The 22,755-nt window shown below is 43.8% G+C and overlaps 1 protein-coding gene across 1 annotated transcript; it reads right to left on the bottom strand.

Moving 5' to 3' along the window:
- Positions 1-4,302: 4,302 nt before the first annotated feature.
- LOC310688467 (fructose-1,6-bisphosphatase 1-like) lies at positions 4,303-22,562 on the bottom strand. The gene is made up of 7 exons (XM_083465029.1): positions 22,274-22,562; positions 18,451-18,613; positions 16,248-16,340; positions 13,409-13,549; positions 10,056-10,193; positions 8,379-8,498; positions 4,303-4,664 (listed from the first exon to the last, which is right to left on the bottom strand). The coding sequence occupies exons 1-7, from the start codon at positions 22,441-22,443 to the stop codon at positions 4,473-4,475; spliced, it is 1,017 nt and encodes a 338-aa protein (XP_083321155.1). The 5' UTR covers positions 22,444-22,562; the 3' UTR covers positions 4,303-4,472.
- Positions 22,563-22,755: the final 193 nt, after the last annotated feature.

Here is a 22,755-nt window from a genome sequence, read left to right as displayed (position 1 = left end):
ACCTGATAAGCAGTATACGTGATGCAAGTTAGCTACGTGAACGAGGACGATCTGTCCACAGAATACAAGTGGCTTTTATTGCCAATAAGACCATTGCCAATCACATGCTCACCAACTAGTTTGGCTGGTTTACCAGCTGCCCGGATGACTTGGTCTCTTTCCTGGGGAAAATCAAACTGGCCTCAGTTACTCATGCCCTACTTACGGTATATCCTGCAAGTAAACTGCACTACCGCAATACATTTATGTGGGAGTGTCTTTAAAGACAATTTGGAAACTGAAGTTGGTAAAAAAGGTGGGTGTCAGAATTAGGGTTGGAGTCTGATAATTGGAGCGCATCATACTAATGTTCTGTTATCCCTTACCCCAGTATTGTTTGTTTGCAGTGAGTCATTAGATTCGAAGGCTGCATCCAGAAGTGGCTAACCCTCTTTCGGGCCATGTGACATCGCATGACTGAAACTTCAAGCTGCAGCTTGAAGCACTGAATTAAAGTTCAGCCTGCAAAGGAAGAATCTTATGACAACTGGTGAATGACACCTGGACAGCTCTGTCTGCCAGAGTGAACTACAGAGGGTTAGCTACTTTCCCACTCATGAAATATATATGAATTATATAATGAGAACACAACCCATATTATCTAAAGTGGTACATTAGGCACCTGTCTGTAAGATGCCAAATTCAGTAAGTGCCAAATTTGAGCCACAGCTACAAAGCAATTGCAGCTATGGGTTGAGTTCCCGTTTTGAATTGTTCCAGCTTGAACTTTCCTGTGCCTGGAATTATATTGTTTCACAGAGCAGTGTGAGGTTCCAGGTCGTTACCCAGAGTTTGTGTTTCCTTTTCGAATGAGGCACGGTGGAGTCTGTGATGTCTTTATGGTTCATGGTTTATTTACACATATGTACAAACAGAGCACAGGTGGTGCTGTGGTGTAAACCACTGAGCCTGGGGCTTATTGATTGGAAGGTCAGCGGTTCGAATCCCCGTGACGGGGTGAGCTCCCGTTGCAGTTCGAAAGCACACCAGTGCAAGTAGATAAATAGGTACCTCTGCGGCGGGAAGGTAAACGGCGTTTCCATGTGCGGCTCTGGTTTCACCAGAAGCGGCTTAGTCATGCTGGCCACATGACCCGGAAAAACTGTCTGCAGACAAACGCCCGCTCCCTAGGCCAATAAAGCGAGATGAGCGCCACAACCCCGGAGTCATTCGCGACTGGACTTAACTGTCAGGGGTCCTTTACTTTTACCACCAAAGTCTACATCTCAAAAAGGTATTGCCTCTTCCATAGCCGCAGCCTTGGATTCAAACAGACCACAAACATTGCTCTCAAGTGTTGCTCTGACTTTCCAGCTTGCTGCTGCTTCTGGCCCTGATCACTGCAACTTTCAACTCTAAACTCAGGCTTTGGCTTTCTCACTATCTCACATACAGACTACTCCTCTGCAAAAAAAAAACACACACACACCCTCATAACACTGTGATGTCAAGTGCAGAAAAGGTGGGTCACACACCAGTCTCACAAGGGCTGGTGGGTCTAATTTGTCTTGTGGACTGATGGGTTGCCCACCACTGATTTACAGAATTGTGTTCTGCTTTTACATGTATATCTTGGTCCTGAGAATCAGGATATAAATTAAATGAACCAGATAAAATGTGTTGCATGTGTTTTGCCTTGTTTCATTGGCTAGCAAAATGAATAGAATATCCAGGGCAGGATTAAAGCATCAGCCTGAGAATGGAGTCGGCATTTGCAGTATAAGAACGGCAGGATGGCAAATGAAGAGCTTTCCCAGAGTCTTGAAACTGGCCCAAAGCAATTCTAATTTTAGCTCGGCAAGAGGAAAGTTGTGCCTGTGATGATTTAGCAATATCCAAAAGCACCTAAGGAAGATCTGCTACAGACTTGTAGATCCTGGAGCGCTCTTGCTCTTCATTGTGGTTTCTGTTCTCCTTCTCTTAGGACACTGAAGTATCTTTTTAACAAAACAGCATTATTGTAGAATGGTAGCAATGATGTTACAAACTGGACACCCATTTCTGTGTTGATTCCAATCTGGTGGCTCTTGAACTCCACAAACTGAGTGATTCAATTTATTTTGTCACCCATGGTAAGAATCGTCTTCCAGTTGGAACCCAGTAGTGAAATGTGACCAAAGCACACCATAAAGTCTTTAAAAGCTTGGGGGTACCTTGGTGTAGTAGCTTGCAAAGCTGAATTGTAAGAATAAAGAAGGATGCTTACCTTGTATGTATGTTGGCATATACTGTACTATAGAAGTGCAGCGATAAGTTTGGCATTTCCCAACTAGAACATTTTTCAGCCATATTTTATGTTTACTTAGAAGTAATTCCTGTTTGTTGCAGATTATTATGGTTTAGATTGGCAGTTTAATGTGCAGTCAAATCCTGCAGTTCTCAAGGAACGTATTAAACCAACAACACTAAACTCTATGGAACAGTTAAATAGAATATGGATTAAGACTCCATCCTTGTCTCATATTTGCACCATTGTATCTACCAGCATTTGGGTGGTGCCTTTGTGTAGTCAGCCATGAGAAGCTGAGGGCCTACTGATTTTTAAGACTGGTCCATAAATGCAATTTTCTGATAAGGTCCATTTTCTGTTTGCAGCCTTCCAATTATTCATGAAAATGCTATGGAAAATATATTAAGAATGAAAACTGCTTAACATCGTTCAATTCTATTATTCTTTCCTAAGGCCAGAGAAGAGTGGGCTTTGAAAACATGGCCCAGTTCTTCCTTAATGCCTAGTCACACATGAAGTTCCCTTTACCACTGGCCCACATTCTTCTCATTCACATTGAGGCACACCCATGTTCCTACATACACACATGGGGGTGGCATGGCTGTACTGCAGAAATGGAGGAGCCCCAGAGAATGTGGGACACCAGGAACCCATGGAGGTTGGCGGTCTCTCTCTTTGATGCATATATTGGATTTATATACTGTATTCCACCTGTATAGAATACAAGTCATTACTTATTTCTGTTATCCAACAGCTCCTATGAGATGCTATTTTCTTCCAAGTGAATGCAGATGGAAGTAGTCCATGTTACTGACACCATCTGTAATGAGAGACACTGACCTTTCACCAAATGCCAAAGTTCTTTAGTCACTTGGAAGGACAGTAACCGGTGTGGTAAATGCTGCTCTAGGTGATCATTTGTTTTGAAATTTCCTTTGAGGATGAGTTTCTTATGCTTTCCTCTCTACAGAAAGCAAAGGAGAAACTAAAATGTGTGCTGATTTCTGTGTGGCTTGTAGAGATTAACATATTTCTCCATTTCTTCTATTGTTTTGTGGGCATCACTGCATATCTAGAGCTACCCGTCTTCTGGTTTAACTGATTTAGTATGTGTGTGAGTTTGAAGGAGCTTTCAGTTACCTGCACCTACGCACACTGATCAGATCACAGCACAAAAGAGGAATCTTGATGTGATCATGCAGTTTGGGGAAACTGTACAGACCAGTGGTCTGAACAAAGTCTAGATATCAACAACGAATGCAATTCACCATTTAACACATTTATCTAACTCTCATGCTGTTGAGCCTTAAATTGTGAACTGCCACAACTGATGGAATGAAAACTACATTAGTTAACTTGTTTTATGATCATTTCTATGACTAGGGTTTTATTGTTTTCCATTGTGTTCTATATTCTGTTTATGGCCTTTGGCTAATATAGAAACGAAACTGAATTGTAGCTGTGGCTGACATATCCAATTAAACAGATGAATCAACTTTTTCATTTGGGATCTACCACTAAATTCCAACTATCAAACTAGGAGTAATATCGACCATAGATATTTCATGACACAGTATCCTCTGTCTTATTACCTCGCTTTGGCAATTGCTGCCCTAAATGAAGAACGTGTGTGCAGCCATGATCCTTCATCCAGGAACCCACATGGTCACACTAAGCCATGGTTTGGCTTTGTGTTAGGTGTAACCTGAACCAGTGTTTAGGGCAATTGAAATTATTGGTCGTACAGAATAGGGTAGCTCTATCCCTGTTGCCTAAGGGTGAGATATGACTTCAGCTGTAGCAGTATAATCCTGTGCTTGTTCTCCCAAAGCTGGAGATGACCACTGTTAACTGTGCTGCATGTGAGCTGAAATAAAGAGAGGCCATAACAGTTTCCGCCCATGTTCTGGATTAACCCATCACTCACATCATAAACATTCTAGTTTTTTCAGACTACCCATGTATCCCTCTGATCTGTCCTGAAATTGCAAGCCTTCTACTATTTATGTGGATTGTGTAAGTTACAAATGAAATAGCTTTTTAGATTTGGTTTTAATGGCACAGCAAAACGCATTGAGTTTGCTTTTTATGCATAATGAAGTAATGGCTCTTTTGCATACTATAAATTTGCTTCAGTCCGTAGTTTTGCATAGTTATGGTCCAGTTGAAAGGCATTCCGATGGCAGATGCAGCCGCCCTCTCCTCATTTAGCTGAATGCTTCTTGACCATGGCTAGGTATTCCTGCACATCGTCTGGAGACCCCAAGACAATAGGCACACGCTGGTGAATGTTTTCAGGCACTATGTCCAAGACAGCCTCCTTGCCTGTTGTTGCAAGACCTCCAGCCTTCTCGATGATAAAAGCCATGGGGTTGCATTCATAGAGGAGCCTCAGCTGGAATTACATATGTTAAAAATAACAGATCAGGCATCAGCACTGCACTTGAGCCAAATGCTATACTCACAAGAAGAGTGTGCCACAGTTGTATAGTGCTCTCTGCACAGGTTTTCTACATTGCAAATGTCCACATGATTACTCAGAAATAAGTTCCATTGTGTCCAAAGGGGATTGCTCCCCAACATGCATGCTTCTAATGGCAGTATTGGTGCAGGTAGGAAACTGAGGTTTTCATTCCATGTTTATGCTTAGAGAGGCAGTGTTATATCTTGGTTACATCCTCTCCAACATTTCTCTGATGAGTATAGGAACATCCTATTCTACATCTGGAAGCTTCTCCCATGTTTGATTTCACCGCGCGCGCACAGACACATCAACATCCGTCACCTTAAGCCAATTGCAACCTCTCTGCCTCACCTGTCACAGGACTGGTGTAAAGAAAAAATGTAAGGGAAGGGATCATGTACAACACCTTCCACAGATAAAGGGAATGATACAAAATTGTAGCGATAAGCTGCCTTGAGTCCCTGTCAAGGAAAAAGGTGGGATGATGATGATGATGATGATGATAGAAACTGTGAGAAAGATTAGGAACATAAAGGTAAAGGGACCCCTGACCATTAGGTCCAGTCGTGACAGACTCTAGGGTTGCGACGCTCATCTCGCTTTATTGGCCAAGGGAGCCGGCGTACAGCTTCCGGGTGATGTGGCCAGCATGACTAAGCCACTTCTGGCGAACCAGAGCAGCGCACAGAAATGCCGTTTACCTTCCCGCCGGAGCAGTACCTATTTATCTACTTGAACTTTGAAGTGCTTTCGAACTGCTAGGTTGGCAGGAGCAGGGACCGAGCAACAGGAGCAAACCCTGTTGCAGGGATTCGAACCGCCGACCTTCTGATTGGCAAGACCTAGGCTCTGTGGTTTAACTCACAGCGCCACCCGCGTCCCTATGATTAGGAACATACAAGAGAGTAAATCCTATGGAACTCAGTGGGACTTAGTTCTGAGTCAAAATGCTTCAGATGGCCGTGTAAGGCTGCCCAGTCTTGACCCAGTTACCTGGGAGTAAGCTCCATTGAATACAGTGGGGCTTCCTTCTGAGTAGACAGTGTCAGACTCCATTTGCAATAAAGGACTCAACACTCCCCGTGTTTCCTATGAAATGTCTGGCTGCAGAAGCATTGCGATGAAAGACTTTTAAAGTGGACTGGTGACCTTTTCCTTCGAAATTATAGGAAAGGCTTTGTATGCCAGCGTTACCATTTCCTTCATTTGGTGCAGGGATTTTATTTTCCGTTTCTGCACTTGCACTCACCACTTTTAATTGTCCCCTGAGACATGGAGGATAAGGGAAACACGGGACATTCTGGGATCGAGTCAGAAACCAGGACTGCTTTTGTAATATCGGGTCAGTTGGAAGGGCTGAAGTTACAGTAGGAATGGAGAAGCTGCAGCCAGTTCTTGTTGGACATTGACGGCACAGCACGGCCAATGGTCAGGGATTATGGTAGTTCTGGTCCAATAGCATCTGAAGGGCCATAACTTCCATATTTCTGAGTTAGTTGATTGGATCAGAACTGCAGAGAGACCCAGGTTAGAGTCCTCACTCAGCCATGAGGTTCACTGGATGGTATTTATTTAGTCATTATCTCTCAGGCTAACTGAATTCACAGGGATATTATAAGGATAAAAATTGGGTTGGGAAAGTGGAGAGAAGGGTGGGAATGATGTATATCAGCGTGAGTTCTTGGGGGAAAGGTACACAGGTAAATGCACAGCTGGTCAACCAAACTATGCAAGAGGACAAAGCCTATTAACAGAAGTAGTACTGCTTTGCTCATAAGTAGAGGGAAAGGTCCTGTTTGTGACATTCTGTGTAAATGAGTAACTGCCTCTTATCTACAGGCTGGAGCAAGCATTGAAATGTAGTTCAGATTAGTTTTTGGCTGAATAAACACAGGTCCTTCCCTTGCCCAGTTAATAGTTGGGAAAGAGTTTGCCGTAGAAACCACTGCACTTTCTTCTCAATTGTTGGAAGTCTGAGATTAAACTTGAATGCCATGTTAGAAAAACCTGTGAAAACTGAATGCAACTCAATGGTTGCTCTTTTGTGGAGCAGGATATTATACTCCTTATACAGTGGTACCTCGGGTTACAGACGCTTCAGGTTACAGACTCCGCTAACCCAGAAAGAGTACCTCGGGTTAAGAACTTTGCTTCAGGATGAGAACAGAAATCGTGCTCCGGCGGTGCGGCGGCAGCAGGAGGCCCCATTAGCTAAAGTGGTGCTTCAGGTTAAGAACAGTTTCAGGTTAAGAACGGACCTCCGGAAGGAATTAAGTACTTAAGCCGAGGTACCACTGTAATGATACTAGATATCAAAACTGGCAATTCAACAATTAAGCAGTTTAGTCTTGCTGCGGTCTCATATGTCAGATACATAGTCTTTCCCAGTTTTAGTTTATCCAGAATGAAGTGGTACAATCCTGAGCGGTGGTGTGGACTGTACCACTTCAGGTTGCAGGCAGGGGTGCCAATTTTTATTTATTCTCTCATGTACCAAGTTTCCTGTAAAACTAAAAGAACTAGCACATCAGGACATAGATTCCAGTTCACTCCCTGCTGTGCTAGTTCACTGATTGCAGAGTATGTTTAACACCGGGGGGGAGGGGCACTATAAGCACTTTCATTTTTAAATTTTGTTTTTTTTTTAAATTCCTGCAGGAAACTTGGTACATCACATGGTGGTTTACAATATAAAAAAACAAATATGTATATATCATACTAGCAAATGAAAACAAGAACTCTCCCTCAATAGGATACCCCTATTCATGTATCTAGTGTGTCATATCTAGTTTAGCCCCAGTTTCAAGTTGTAAGCTCATAAAATTTTAGCTTTTAAGTTCCCCGAACCCAGGGGACAGGGAAAGCTCTGTATGTCACAGGCGATTTGGGACAGGGTGTGTGAGAGAAATAAAGCTGAGCGCCTAAAGGAGTGGTGCCAAAAAGTATTGCAACCAGTATTAACCTAATTAGCAAGGGAAAAGGAATCCAGCTGCTGCTTATAGATAACAGCCTAGCCCAAGCGTATTTCATTCAGGAGCCTCTGATCAAGCACACAAAGAGGCAGAGATTTTTCCCAAGGATTGATGACATTTTACCTACCACTTATTTCAGTAAATCCTTGCCTGGAAAAGGGCAACATAATGATCCACCGAGCTCCATTTGGTGCCTTTTAGAATGGGTGCTCTACTTCTGTGATAAGCCCCTTACTATTTACTTTTTGTCCAGGTGCACTTTTAATTTATTTATTTAATTTCTATACCAGCCTCTACCTGGAGGTCTCAGAGCAGTTCACTTCCCCAGAACTCCCTGCACTTTTGGTTGGGAGCATCACCCAGTTCCTTGGATGTTATACCATCACAGCGCTGCTTGATGGTGTCCTACCTTGCATAGCAGAGAAGCCAGATGCGTACCGGGGGAAGCCAAATGTCGGCGGATAGTCCTACTGCTCAACTTACAAAGGGAAAGCATGAGTTCTCCCTGCCTTGTTAAATATAACAGTGCTTTTCTATGACCTTGACCAGAGTGCCCAGACTTTGATAACTAAACATGTAGTTTAGAAGGACATTCAGTTGTACAACATGAAGAAAATAGAAGCATCACATGATGAATTCTTGTAAAAAATTAGGCACGTGCTAGCTATGTTACCTTTCCCTTGGGGCTCTTTGAATTGGCTGGATATAGGAAGATTCCTCCATACACCAGGGTACGATGCACATCAGCAACCATGGAACCTATGTATCTGCTGCCATAGGGAGCGCTACCATCCTAGAAGAGAAGATTGGTTGAAATATTGTATAAGTGTTCTGAGGTTCTACATATCCCAGACTGATGCGAAATGGATAGCAGCTGCCTCTGTCCCTGGCTGGGTCCAGATGGCAGCTTCCTGGTTGGGTGCTGTAGCATCCAATGGGAAGGACAGGAGGTGTTCCCAATAAATGGAAGAAGCCCTTTTGCCCAGGCCATCACTAGGCTCACTATAGGGAAGCCAGCCATGCAAATGTCAGTCATGCCTCTAAGTCACAAAAGAAGACAAGGAATCAGCAAATGCTGAAGCACGCCATCTGTGCAGACTGCAACAAATTACAACGTTCCTAAGCTGTAGGAAAAGCAAGCCAGTCAGTCTGTGCAATGATCACTCATGTGCCTATGGTATTGTGTTTACTACTGCCCATCAGAAATCTCCAGACAGTACAGTGGTAACTTGGTTGTCAAACTTAATCCATTCTGGGAGTCTGTTCGACTCCCGGAACCGTTCAAAAAACAAGGTGTGGCTTCCGATTGGCTACAGGAGCTTCCTGCGCTCAATCGGAAGCCGCAGAAGTCGGACCTTTGGCTTCCGAAAAATGTTTGCAAACCGGAACACTTACTTCCAGGTTTGCAGCATTCGGGAGCCGATTTGTTCGGGAGCCAAGCCGTTCAACAACCAAAGTACCACTGTACAGTGGTACCTCGGGTTACATATGCTTCAAGTTACATATGCTTCATGTTACAGACTCCGCTAACCCTGAAATATTACCTCGGGTTAAGAACTTTGCTTCAGGATGAGAACAGAAATAGTGCTCTGGCGGCGCAGCAGCAGCAGGAGGCCCCATTAGCTAAAGTGGTGCTTCAGGTTAAGAACAGTTTCAGGTTAAGAACAGTTTCAGAGCTGTTCCACCAGGCCTTTGGTTAGGGCACAGCCTGACTCCCTCCTTTGGCAATCTTTACAATACTTTAGTTTATGGTTGCCATCAATTTTGATTTTAATTAATTCTTATGATGTTTTTATAATGTTGCACTATTTTAGTGTTGTTAGCCGCCCTGAGCCCGGCTTCGGCTGGGGAGGGCGGGATATAAATAAAATTTATTATTATTATTATTATTATTATTATTATTATTATTATTATTATTATTAAGAACGGACTTCTGGAACAAATTAAGTACTTAACCTGAGGTACCACTGTACTTATAAACGGTGTGAAGCTGAGTACTCTGTGCAGGTAACAATTCACACACCTTCCCATCCATTTCCCTAAGAAGAGTTTTCACACCAGGAAACTTCTAATGTTTGAACCAAGTCTTAGAGTCCTCTGGACAGGACACAATGGCTACATCCATGGGTTCACTTTGCACCCACAAAATTGCTTCTAAGCTTTGTACAAAAAAGATTGGGTTGGATCCAGAGGAGCCTGTTTTGTTGGAGAAAGGTGCTTTTGACCCAACGCACAAGTGAGGGTCCTACTGACTGTGAAGTTATATAAAGCAAATGTATATGGACTAAAAGAAATGTTGTATTCCGGAATATCTTGATGGCAAATTTCTTTGCAGGATGTGAAAGCTTACCTGTGGAAATTTCTTATTCTTGAGATATTCTGTGACAGCAGGGTCAAAGTATGCAGCATATCCCTCGTTGAGGCTGAAGATATTTCCCTTTTTCTTTATTTTTACATCCCTGTTGACCAAAATGAATTCCCCAATGGCCTAGCATAAGAAGAAAAGCAAGCATTATCATTTGCACAGCATACACTTTATTCCTGAGTAAATTGTATTCATCATTTACAAGACAAAACAAAAAATACCACCATGTGAATCAGTGTCGGACAAGTTAATACAGGCAAAATAGTGCATGTCTACAAATGAGGACCAGCCAGAGCATATTTACCAAGTGCATCCAGTTCACTGCAATTCCCTTGTGAAGGTATTAACAAGAGCCCTATGTGAAGGAGCGTGAGGTTTTAATTGGGTCTGGTGGAGTCACAGATTAAATTTGCTTTTTGTCTCTTAGTGTGTTAGGCTGCCAGGGTTGTAGTACGGACTGTTGGGATCTGTAATTGTTGAGCATGAGAGCTGTGTGTGTTACAAGGTTGGTGAATATGCACAGGTTGATTAGACCTACAGGTTAGTTAGCAAATGTGGAATTTGTGTGCATAGAGTGAGTGGAAACTGGTTTTATGGATTTTGATGTTTTATCCATTTTGTATGCTATATTGTTTAATTTTGTTTTCTCTTGTAAACTGCCTTGTGTTCCTTTCTGATAAAAGCAGTATATAAATTTTTGGGTGGGAAACTTCAAGCACTTAAGAATACCTTTTTCAATATCCTGTTTACTAGGGCAAGGTCTCAAAGCAGTTTGCAGCAACCTTTATCAATCTTGCCCTGTTGAAACTAGGATGCTCATGAAACCATTTGTAGGCAATGACCACACTGTAATTTCTTCACAGTTGTTTGAAGAAAAAATGCTACTACATACATAGAACGTAACAGTCTAGCTGCTAAAAAATAAACAAAAATAAAGTAAAGGACATGCAACTACTTGAGAAATACATATTGGAGAATGCTGGGCTCTAACAACAGAAAATAAACTCCAGTTCTTTTAAACTGAACAAACATGGAAAAACCCAAGCAAGGCTATGCAACCTTGCTTCATCTAGAAAGCAATTTTAATTGAAGCTGCATGGCATCAGCTATGTTGAAACATGCTTTCTATCGTAGAAGCACAAAGATGAAAAGATTCTAAGGTGTTTAAGGTGCCTCTCTTTCTGACACACACACACGCGCGCACGCACGCGCACACACACACACACGTAAACACCCCACTTACTCTTTAAGACATCAGATGCAATCTGAAAGTGTACAAGAACATCTGTTAACATGGTTTTGTTGAGATGTAGATGAACAGAAGATAGTAGCCATTTCAAAACAAGGCTGAGGGAAACCTGCTGCCTTAAATTCCAAGCTCCTTAAATGTGTGGTTAGCCAGTGGCTCTCCAGAGGTTGTTGGGTTCCATCTCACATCTGCCCAATCTCACGTGGCCAATTATCAGGAATGATGGGAGGCGAGTCCAGCAACACCTGGAGCATCATGTTTAGCCATCCTACACACTAGTGCTGAAACGAAAGGCAGCCTTCATGTACCAAAAGGGTTTAAATTTCCTGGAAGTCTTAATTCGAATATGATGCATAATCACTTTTCAGAATCGCTTGCATTCTGTGGGGATAATGACCTCTGTTTTCTATGCTGCTGTGTCTTATTAAACAACCTGCAGGACATGCAAAGCTTATATTGGATAATTGGGGGTAGGGAATTAGTCAACTCTTTCCCCCTTCTTTTTGTCCTTATGAGAGCAGTTCAAGTTTGGGATATTTTAAGGAACCAAGACAGTGCAAGCACCAGCTCTTTAATGAAGCTGCACACAAAGTGTACACTGGGTTTGCACTCAGTAGGCCACTATGATGGAATCCAGGGCCCCCTACTGGCACCTGCAAGTAACAGGCTGGCCGGCACCTTGTTCTTCCTATCTGCTCTTCAGAGCTTTAAAATAATAATTGTACCCCACCCATCTGACTGGGTTGCCCCAGCCACTCTGGGTGGCTTCCAGCATATATAAAAACATAACAAAACATTAAACATTAAAAAGCTTCCCTATACAGGGCAAGGGACACGGGTGGCGCTGTGGGTTAAACCACATAACCTAGGACTTGCTGATCAGGACGGGTTGAGCTCCCGTTGCTCGGTCCCTGCTCCTGCCAACCTAGCAGTTCGAAAGCACGTCAAAGTGCAAGTAGATAAATAGGTACCACTCCAGCAGGAAGGTAAACGGCATTTCCATGCGCTGCTCTGGTTCACCAGAAGTGGCTTAGTCATGCTGGCCACATGACCTGGAAGCTGTACACCGGCTCCCTCGACCAATAAAGCAAGATGAGCGTCGCAACCCCAGAGTCGGTCACGACTGGACCTAATGGTCAGCGGTCCCTTTACCTTTACCTATACAGGGCTGCCTTCTAAAGGTTATATAGTTACTCATCTCTGTGACATGCTCCACAGAGTGGGTGCCACTACCAAGAAGGCCCCCTGCCTGGTTCCCTGTAGCTTCACTTCTCGCACCAGAAGGCCCTCGGTGCTGGATCTCAATGTCCAGGCTGAATGATATAACATCTGAATACGGAATGTCTAGCTATTCTGATTGACAGCTATCCATGGATGGTGCTGAAGTAGAAGAGACTGAAGGAGCTCTGCATGAATAGAGATGAGCAATGGTGGGAGTGACTTGGCAGGGCGAAAAGGACATGTAGCACCCCTGTATAGGGAAGTTTTTAATGTTTGACGTTTTATTATATTTTGCTGGAAGCTGCCCAGAGTGGCTGGGGAAACCCAATAAGATGGGCAGGGTATAAATAATAAAATTGTTGTTGTTGTTGTTCTTTTCTAGAGGAGAGTTGGGTAATCTTTGGTCCTCCAGATGTTGTTGGCCTATGACTTCCATCATCTCTGACCATTTGCTATGGTGGCTGTGACTGATGGGAGTTTGAATCCTACATCTGGAGGACCACTGGTTAGCAACTGGTGTTTTAGAGACACCAACTGCTTCCAATTATTATGTTGAAAATTCTGTACAATTTTTATCTTGTTTGTCCTACAACAACCCTGTATTTTTTAATTTTCATTTTACTCAAAAGAAAAAAGAGTTGAAAGATTGCAAGTATTTGCAACCCCTCTGTTTGTTTGATGCACAGATGCATATTTTGGTCCTTAAAAAGTATTACTTCACTTGACATTTTGACGGTGGAATAAGCTCTATTAATTTCCCTTAGAACAAACTCATTTCCCATTTGTATAAAACGATAAGAATATTTTTTTTAAAAAAAGCATGGCAACAAACAATAATATTTTCATAGGCCATAACAGCACTCCTTACCGGATCAAGCATGAAACAGTTGACACCACATTCGAGAGCGAGAACAAGCATGGTGGCACTGCCATAGAGGGCATAACCAGATGCCACAAGGTTGCGCCCAGGTTGCAGAGCATCCTTCTCAGACGGTGCACCAGGAGAAGCCTTGAATAAGAGAAGAACATAGGAGGCTGATTCATGCAGAGAAAGGCCATTGGTCCATCGAGCTTTGGCAGGGGCTTCCCAGTGTTTCAGACAGGCGTTCGTTATTCCCAGCTCTGTGTGGAGATTCTGGGGACTGAACCCGGGATCTGCATGCAGAACAACTGCTCCACCACTTGAGCTATGACCTTTTCCCCAAGAACCTTAAAAGCTGGACATTAAAATCTTTTAACTTTAAGCTGTTGTTCTCTTCCCACGAAGCATCAAATATGGAGATGGTTAAAGAAAGAGGAAGAGTCAATGCCAGGAGCTAAAACAGAATTCTATGAGGCTGGCACAAGTTTAACGGCTCCATTTAGTGCTGGAGACGAGTGGGGGCTCTGTGGGTCACTTGGCTTTCCTCATCATTGTAGCAAACTATTACAGTGGTACCTCGGGTCACATACACTTCAGGTTACAGACTCCACTAACCCAGAAATAGTACCTTGGGTTAAGAACTTGGCTTCAGGAAGAGAACAGAAATCATGCTCCGGCGGCATGGCAGCAGCAGGAGGCCCCATTAGCTAAAGTGGTGCTTCAGGTTAAGAACAGTTTCAGGTTAAGAACGGACCTCCGGAACGAATTAAGTACTTAACCCAAGGTACCACTGTAATCTGAAGTATCTCATTAGGACTTCTGCTTGGCTTGCAAACAACTTCAATATTGGTTTGTGTGACTGTTTTATCTTTTCAAATTAGGTTGAGTAAGGAATCACGTGACTGTCAGCCTCACGTATGGCCCTGCTTGTGGGTTTAAAAGTCATGCTGCTTGCAGTTGCCATGTCCACAAGTGTTCTGTCTCAGAATGCCTGGAGGTGGGTACTGGATTCAGGGAACATGTGGCACAAAGCCCAATTCCCTCCCCTTTCCTTTTTAGAGTTCTGGAGCTTGGAGGTGGTATGTTGTACAGTGGTACCTTGGGATGCGAATAGGACCCGTCTGTGTGTTCACAGGTCGCCGCTTCCACGCATGTAACGTCATTTTTACCATCTCTGCATGCGCATGCGCTCTGTTATTTCCAGATCACCGCAGAGCGCAACCCAAAAATACTTAACTTGAAGCACATTTATCCCAAGGTATGACTGTACTCAGGGACGCAGGTGGCGCTGTGGGTTAAACCACAGAGCCTAGGGTTTGCTGATCAGAAGGTCGACGGTTCGAATCCCCGCGACGGGGTGAGCTCCCATTGCTCGGTCCCTGCTCCTGCCAACCTAGCAGTTCGAAAGCACGTCAAAGTGCAAGTAGATAAATAGGTACCACTCCAGCGGGAAGGTAAACGGCGTTTCCATGCGCTGCTCTGGTTTGCCAGAAGCGGCTTAGTCATGCTGGCCACATGACCCGGAAGCTGTACGCTGGCTCCCTCGGCCAATAAAGCGAGATGAGCACCACAACCCCAGAATCGGTCACGACTGGACCTAATGGTCAGGGGTCCCTTTCCCTTTACCTATGACTGTACTCACAACTGTTTTTTACAAGAGTAAGGTGTCCCCAACAAAAGGTAGAGACTCCTGCCCACATTATCCACCTTCCAATTTCAGCTCCAAGTGCATCCCTGATTGGCATACCCATATGCGAGTGAAAATGTAAAAGTTACATGAATTATTAAGCCAATTGTATACAGTGGTGCCTCGCAAGACGAAAAGAATCCGTTCTGTGATTCTCTTCGTCTAGCAGTTTTTTCATCTTGCGAAGCAAGCCCATTGACGGATTAGCGGATTAGCGCTATTAGCGGCTTTTAGCGGCTTATCTGTGGATCGGATCAGCTGATAAGCAGCTTAGCGGCTTAGAAAAGGGGGGGAGGGGGAAAAAACCGCAGGAACTTGCAAGGCATTGTTGTCTTGCAAAGCAAGCCCATAGGAAATTCGTTTTGCGAAGCACCTCCAAAACGGAAAACTCTTTCGTCTAATGAGTTTTCCGTCTTGCGAGGCATTCGTCTTGCGGGGCACCACTGTACATGCCAATGTTGCAATGGAGGGATATTTGAGAGTCAAGAATGACAGCACTGAGCTGGATAGGCCACTGGAAGCTCCTTTTGACCCTTATATAGTAAATAAGCATAAAATAAATAAGACCTGGCTGTCAATACACTATCTTATTTTGCTGTTTGGCTGAGGTTAGGTTTTAAGTTCCAGAGTATATGATTCAAAGGCATCCTATTCTAGAAGCTAAACAATTAAAACGGGGGGTGTGCCTTAAATACAATCAGCTTGCTTATTTAAAAACATGTTAGTCCAGAACTTCAGGTCTCTTTAAACAGTTTAACTGCCTGTCAAAATAAGGCGCAAGTAATATCCTCTCTGCATTTAACAGAACTCTTACAAACACAAGTGCTTTGAGGATTACATAACAAGTTTGCAGGTTATGCTGCAAGATCATTTCCCTGTGTGAAAAGTCAGTTTACACCGCTAAAACCCATGGAACAGATTCCATTAAACCAGCTAACCTCAATCCATTTCAACAAAAGAAAATCTGATATAATTTTATTTTTGTTTCACACATAACATTCACTTTGTTCAGTTAACCCTTGTCCCTACTGACTGACACTGAGAACGTAAAATGTTCAATATGAATATAAGCAGAAACCCAGTCCTCAAAGCAGTGTATTTTCTTCATTACTCCTATTACCTCACTACTCCCGTAAGCAACCATTAAATATATCCTACCTTTCTGTAGATAGCAAAAATGGTCCCAATAGAAACAAGGCAGTCAATGTTAGATGAGCCATCAAGTGGATCCATGCAGACTATGTATTTGCCCTAGAAGATAGAAACATTCAAATATTCTTAAAATAAACCAGATATGTATAGTGCTTGTTTCACTGCTAAAATACTCCAACTGAATAATGCTTTTGAGGGTGATTTTAGGCAACTTTCACACTAATGATGGCTCAATTGCCAATGGCTCTTATGTAGATTGAGGATTAAGTGAGAAAGGAGAATCATGTTAAATATGCGTTAGGTACCCACAGCCTTTTTTTTTAACGTATTTTTAATTAAAAGTTTCTTGGTTTACAAAAGTATGTGCAATGTCTCTTTTTTCAAGTTACATTTTCTACAGATCAGTTTCATTTGTTGAGACATTACTGTAACATTAGGAAGAAAAGGGGGAAAGGTGGAGGGGGCCATGGTGAGTGGGGGTGGAGTCGGGTGGCGATGTTTCTATTTTACTCAATGTATGTGTGGGGTTTTGTGTCAGTGTCGCTTGTGCAGGTTCTCTTTACTATTCGCTTGTGTGACATGGGGAAAAATGGAAGAAGATGCCTTCACCCCTGGTATGGCTCCCCTTTATCACATACACAGCCCAACAAGACAACAACAAGATTGACAGCATACAAATCAATATGGCTAACCTGATTCAAAAACACCCACCCACCCCACTCACACATGAAAACAAAGTTCACCACAGCCAATCACAAATGAACAACCACACCCTAGGCCAACAGGGAAGGTCTGTTGTACAAAACTGATTACTTAAACTTTTGTTAATCTGATGAAAACTGTTGAGGGCAGGGATAGCCAAAGTGGTGCCCCCAATATGTTGCTCAGTTCCAAATCCCATCAGCCCCAGCCATCATGACTTCGCTGGGGCAGCCATTCTCCTTCTCGCTTTTGTTACTGTGCACTTACAAACATCCCATGCTCCTTGTCTTCCTCCCTCTGCTTTTTTCTGCTACCATCACACTCTCCCAAATCTACCCGCCATCTTATCAGGCATGCAAGGGCATTGCCCATGCCAGCTTCAGAGTGCTGCACTCCCAGTCCCTCACACACATTAGTAACACACGCACAGCTTTATTGCGGTCCATAGACCCAAAATACACAGTACAACAACAGCATATATCAACAGTTATAAAGGTGTAGGATCGGCCTTGCTAGCCAACACAGGAGCTTTAGCCTGTACGTACTGATTTCTGCTGGACTCCAACTCCCAAAAGCCCCAGGCATGCATGGTCACTGGTCAGGGCTGATGGGAGTTGTAGTCCAGTAACATGGGGAAGACTTCAGGCCCTGCTGTGCAGCAGTTGTGGGGTGTGTCCCTGCCACTTCTATCCTCCCAGGAAATGTGTGCCTCCTGCATCAGTAACAGGATACTTTTTGAATATCTCAACCAACTGGTGATTTTACATATAGTGTTATGTGTTTGCTAAAGAGTCCATGCTGGCATATAGAAGACGGCAAGGAAAACCAGTCCTGTATTTGGTCCCATCAAAGGAAGTTGAAGTCAGGTCCATCCCGGTGGGGCTGGGTGCTGATAAGCAGACTTGCGTCAACATACCTTCTTCAAAACTTCCTCAGATAATCCGAATTAATGAATTTACTGTAGCTCAGGCAACAGCAGTAAGAGTTTAGAGTAAACATCATCTAGTTTAGCCCTGACAGGAGTTATCAGGAAACATGGAATACCAATCCCACATTTGACAAGGTAACAGGAATCAGAGGCTGGACAAGGCTTAGCATGGAGAAACAGGTGGATGGAAAGGGTATTTACTTTCTCCGCTCATCAATTATCTTCTGCAAAATGCCTTTTCCTGGCTGTTTTTCCTGCAGTTGGGCTCACTTCCAGTTTTGAAAAACTTGGGAGAATCAACAGGCACTGAAAGGCTTATACGCACCCATTTTGCCTACCAATTCTCCCCACCAATGCCCTCCCTACCATTTAGCAACACAAGAAGGGAGCCATTTCCCTCATAATGTCTAGCACCACAGGCAACAGAGCAGAGCCTGCTTACGTTTTCTGACCTCAGAAGGGCACTGCCCTTTGTCCTGTTTTCTGTATCTTAGGTTAATTTTTACATGTTTGAAGAGACAGCTGTTGCTCAATGCCAATGGGAAAGCAAGCATTGGGATAGTTTTGAGAGGTACTGACTTGTTTATCTTCTTCCACTATAAGGGCATCTTTGTTTTCTTCAGAGACAATCACACAAGTTGTGAAAGATGACTTCAGCATGTTGATCACCATGTCATTGGAAAGGACATCCAGTTTCTTGACTTGGTCTCCTGTGACATTGGTAGAACCAGCAATTCCATATCTGAACAGGGAAGAATAGATGACCAGTAAAAGATTTGTGTGTGTGTGTGTTTAAATAAGTAGGGCACATGTCCCAGCCACTCTTGTATCAAATATGATTTAGATCCCCAAATAATTTGGTTCCACCAGGTCTTGTTATCCTCAGTGAGGGTTGCACCCTTTCTTTCAATACAGTGGTGCCTCGCAAGACGAAAAGAATCCGTTCTGTGATTCTCTTCGTCTAGCGATTTTTTCGTCTTGCAAAGCAAGCCTATTGAAGGATTAGCGGATTAGCGCTATTAGCGGCTTTTAGAGGCTTTTAGCGGCTTATCTGCTGATCGGATCAGCTGATAAGCGGCTTAGCGGCTTAGAAAAAAAGGGGGGGGAGGAGAAAAAAACCAGCAGGAACTCACAAGACATTGTCATCTTGCGAAGCAAGCCCATAGGAGATTCGTTTTGCGAAGCACCTCCAAAACGGAAAACTGTTTCGTCTAGCGAGTTTTCCGTCTTGCGAGGCATTCGTCTTGCGGGGCACCACTGTAATTAGTTAAGAGTTCTATATTGAGACAGGTAGGCAATAAACACATAGACAAGTATCTTGACTTATTCATATATATTTCCAAACTGATGTTTCTTTTGTAACTCTCAAAAGAGTTACAAGAAGAGTTAAGAAGTTACCCTTCTTAATTTTCTTTTTAATTCTTAAAATCTTAATACACTAGTATGTTCTCTTACATCTCTTCCAGTGGCGTAGCGTGGGTTGTCAGCACCCGGGGCAAGGCAAGTAATTTGTGCCCCCTAACCCGTGGATTTGCGCACCCTAACCCTAACCCCCAGATGTTGCGCCCGGTGCAGCCGGGCCCCCCTGCACCCCCCACGCTACGCCACTGATCTCTTCAACTCTTTAGAAAGTGCCGACAACTGCAACAGTGTAAATAAAAATATTCTCACAGTGCCTGATATTTCTACAACAAATTTAAAAATAGCTGCAAAAGTTGCCAATAGTGTTATTTCCACTCCCTGAAAGAGAATTACCTGAAGAGAGTCAACATCTAGCAGTCTCCCCCAATGCGATCCAACCAGTTAAGCACTTTTAAATCTCACTGATTTGAACCAACAAGACTTTAATTCATGGTTAACTTCCATCTGAAATAAATGGGACTTAAAATGGCTTATTTTTAAACAGCCAAATATATACGTATTTTTTTCAAACAGGAGACAAACTAATTATTTGATCTTTGTTGTCCTTTAAAGCCATTTCAAGGCTGAATTGAGCAAGGGAACTCATGTGTGATTGAAGCAAGCACTCGTATATGAAAAAAAGCGTACCTTGAACTGTAAATATTACCTTGCTCCAATGCAACAAAGCTGTCCAGATTATAATCAAATGGGGCAAAGGCTAAAGCTTGCTTCTGTATTTCCCTGAAATTCTTTTAATGCTACTGTTTTGCTTATGTAACCTTGTATTTTAAATGTTTAATATCCTATAATTGTAATGAATTCATGCCATAATAAAATCATACAGATAAAATGTGAATATCACCTAGGACCACGTAGTAAGAAATTCTGGGAATGTTGTCTGAGTAACACATTAACAATAATGCAGATAAGAGAGTCACAGTGTATCAATAGCACCATAAACGGCTACTGTTCAACTTTGCTTTAAATTAGCTATATATTGCAATTGAGGAAAGACCAACATTACCACCTGATAAAGAGTTTTAACGAAATATGTGCAAACAGATGTACACATGGAGAGTGACAACATCAGTGTCTCTGTGCTTCCTCTTTCCATGGAGATGGAATTACAAAAGGTTGCACTTTCATCATGACTTGCTCATGAAAGAGCAAACATAGTAAAATGGCAATCGCGCTCAGGTTTCATTGTGAGATCTGTACTTCAAGACTTTTTCGGGTTTTGGAAGGGAGGAAAAAATGTGTTCCAAAAGGCGGAGAAATATGGGACTAAACCAAAGCTTCCTAAGCAAGGGTGCTTTTCCTCTTTCCTGTAGTGCTCGGAAATACTGTCAACGAACTTTTATATCCAGTTTACTTTATGTTCAGTTCATTAATTTGTGTTTCCATGGAGAGGGAAAAGCTAAACAGGAGTAAGCCACCAATGCCAACAGCTTTAAAATGAGATTTAAAAATCATAGACTGTTGGTGACTTCTGAAGAAGTGTGCTTGCACACGAAAGCTCATACCAAGAACTAACTTAGTTGGTCTTTAAGGTGCTACTGGAAGGAATTTTTTTGTTCTGGTCATTATGACTGCATGCCTCTCAATACTAGTTGGCGGGGGAACAGAAGTGGAGAGCCTAGATGTCAACTTTGCGGGTTTCCCCACAGACTTTTGGTTGACCACTTTGAAAACAGGATGCTGGACTAGGCAGACCTGTGATCTGATCCAGCAGAGCTGCTCTTACATTATGTTGTGCATACAGGATATGAAGAAATAGTGCATCATGTGAAGTAACCTTCATTCTGACATGCACCACCAGATTAAAATGCAGCCCCAAGTTTTCCATTAGATAGGATGTGAAATATCCTAGTGCATGTCGTAAATATGGATATGGTATTAGATAGTTAGCAAATGAAACTTCATTGCCAAGATGAAGTATGTGATAGAATGAAAGGAACCCAGGACGAAAATTAGGGCTTTGGAGTTGATAGATGCTAACTTAAGGAGATTTTGAAGGCAAATGGCATCATAAACACTGAACTGGGCCCTAGGTAAAGGGACCCCTGACCATTAGGTCCAGTCGTGACCGACTCTGGGGTTGTGGCACTCATCTCGCTTTACTGGCCGAGGGAGCCGGTGTACAGCTTCCAGGTTATGTGGCCAGCATGACTAAGCTGCTTCTGGTGAACCAGAGCAGCACATGGAAATGCTGTTTACCTTCCCGCTGGAGCGGTACCTATTTATCTACTTGCACTTTGACACGCTTTCGAACTGCTAGGTTGGCAGGAGCAGGGACCGAGTAATGGGAGCTCACCCTGTCGCGGGGATTCGAACCGCCAACCTTCTGATCTGCAAGTTCTAGGCTCTGTGGTTTAACCCACAGCGCCACCCTAGAGACCCAAATAAAGATAGGAGTGGGTATTCAGCTTAAGTTTTACTCAAGAGTAGACCTATTAAAATTAATGAACATGACTAAGCAAGCTCATGAATGTCAACAGGTCTACTCTAAGGAAACCTTAGTTGAATACCACCCAGGGAGTATACAGAGAGCACAGGACCCACACAGATATTTGGGCCCTGGACTCAAGGCTGATCTCTTTCTCAAGCAAAGACAACATTTGCTGGCATCTTGGTGGATCCTGGGCTGCTTCAGAGTCCCAAGCAGAAACCTCAGGAAAGAGGTGATGCCAAGAAAATATAATATAGGGAAAGACCACTTCCAGGTTATTGGGGGGGGGGGAGCAGACTTTTCTGGACTACAGCTCCCATCATTTTTACCTATTGATTATGCTGCTCAGGCTTATGGACGTTGGAGTACAACACCCAAGGGAACCACGCCTTCCCCTGCGCTAGGGCCCTGGGCTGCTGACCCGGGACACTTGGCGGAAGATCTGGGGTGGGGGGGGGCTGAGAAAGGCAAACCAAAGCGCCTCCCCCCGCTTAGGGAGGAGCAGCGACGGGCGAATTCAAGGCGAAGGATGCAGGTATTTGGCGGACTCACAGGTTAGCGATGCCCGCCTTTCGCACGGCGGTGGAGATGGCCTTGACAGCCGTGCACAGCGAGTTCAGGAGCTGCGTGAGCTCCCCGGTGCCCCGGGCTTTCCTGCCTTCCTCCATCACGAACCGAGTCAGGGTGGTCACGTTCGTGTCGAAGGTGGATCGGTCCGTCATGGTGACTGACACCCAAAGCAGCGGCGGCGGCGAGAGGGTTGCTGTAGCTGCGCTCTGGAGACGACAGCTTTCTCTGGAGCCCGGAACTATCTATCACTCCGGGGCGGGAAAAGTGGGTGGAAGGAAAGAGGCGTCGACCTTCCCTCGCTCAACGGACCAATCCTGCCAGGGGGCGGGGTGGGGGCGGCCCTATCCCGGCTCAGGGGCGGGGGAAGGAACTTAGGCATCTCCTTGCGCATCCAGGTGTTGCAACGTTCCATCGCTGGACCACTCCGACGCTGCTGGAGATGCTGGGGGGAGATGCTGGAATGG

This window comes from Podarcis liolepis (assembly GCF_965112155.1).
Source record: "Podarcis liolepis genome assembly, chromosome: 11".
Classification (NCBI taxonomy): domain Eukaryota; kingdom Metazoa; phylum Chordata; class Lepidosauria; order Squamata; family Lacertidae; genus Podarcis; species Podarcis liolepis.
Note: the sequence above shows the minus strand (reverse complement) of the source record. Positions and strands in the feature narration are given on the sequence as shown.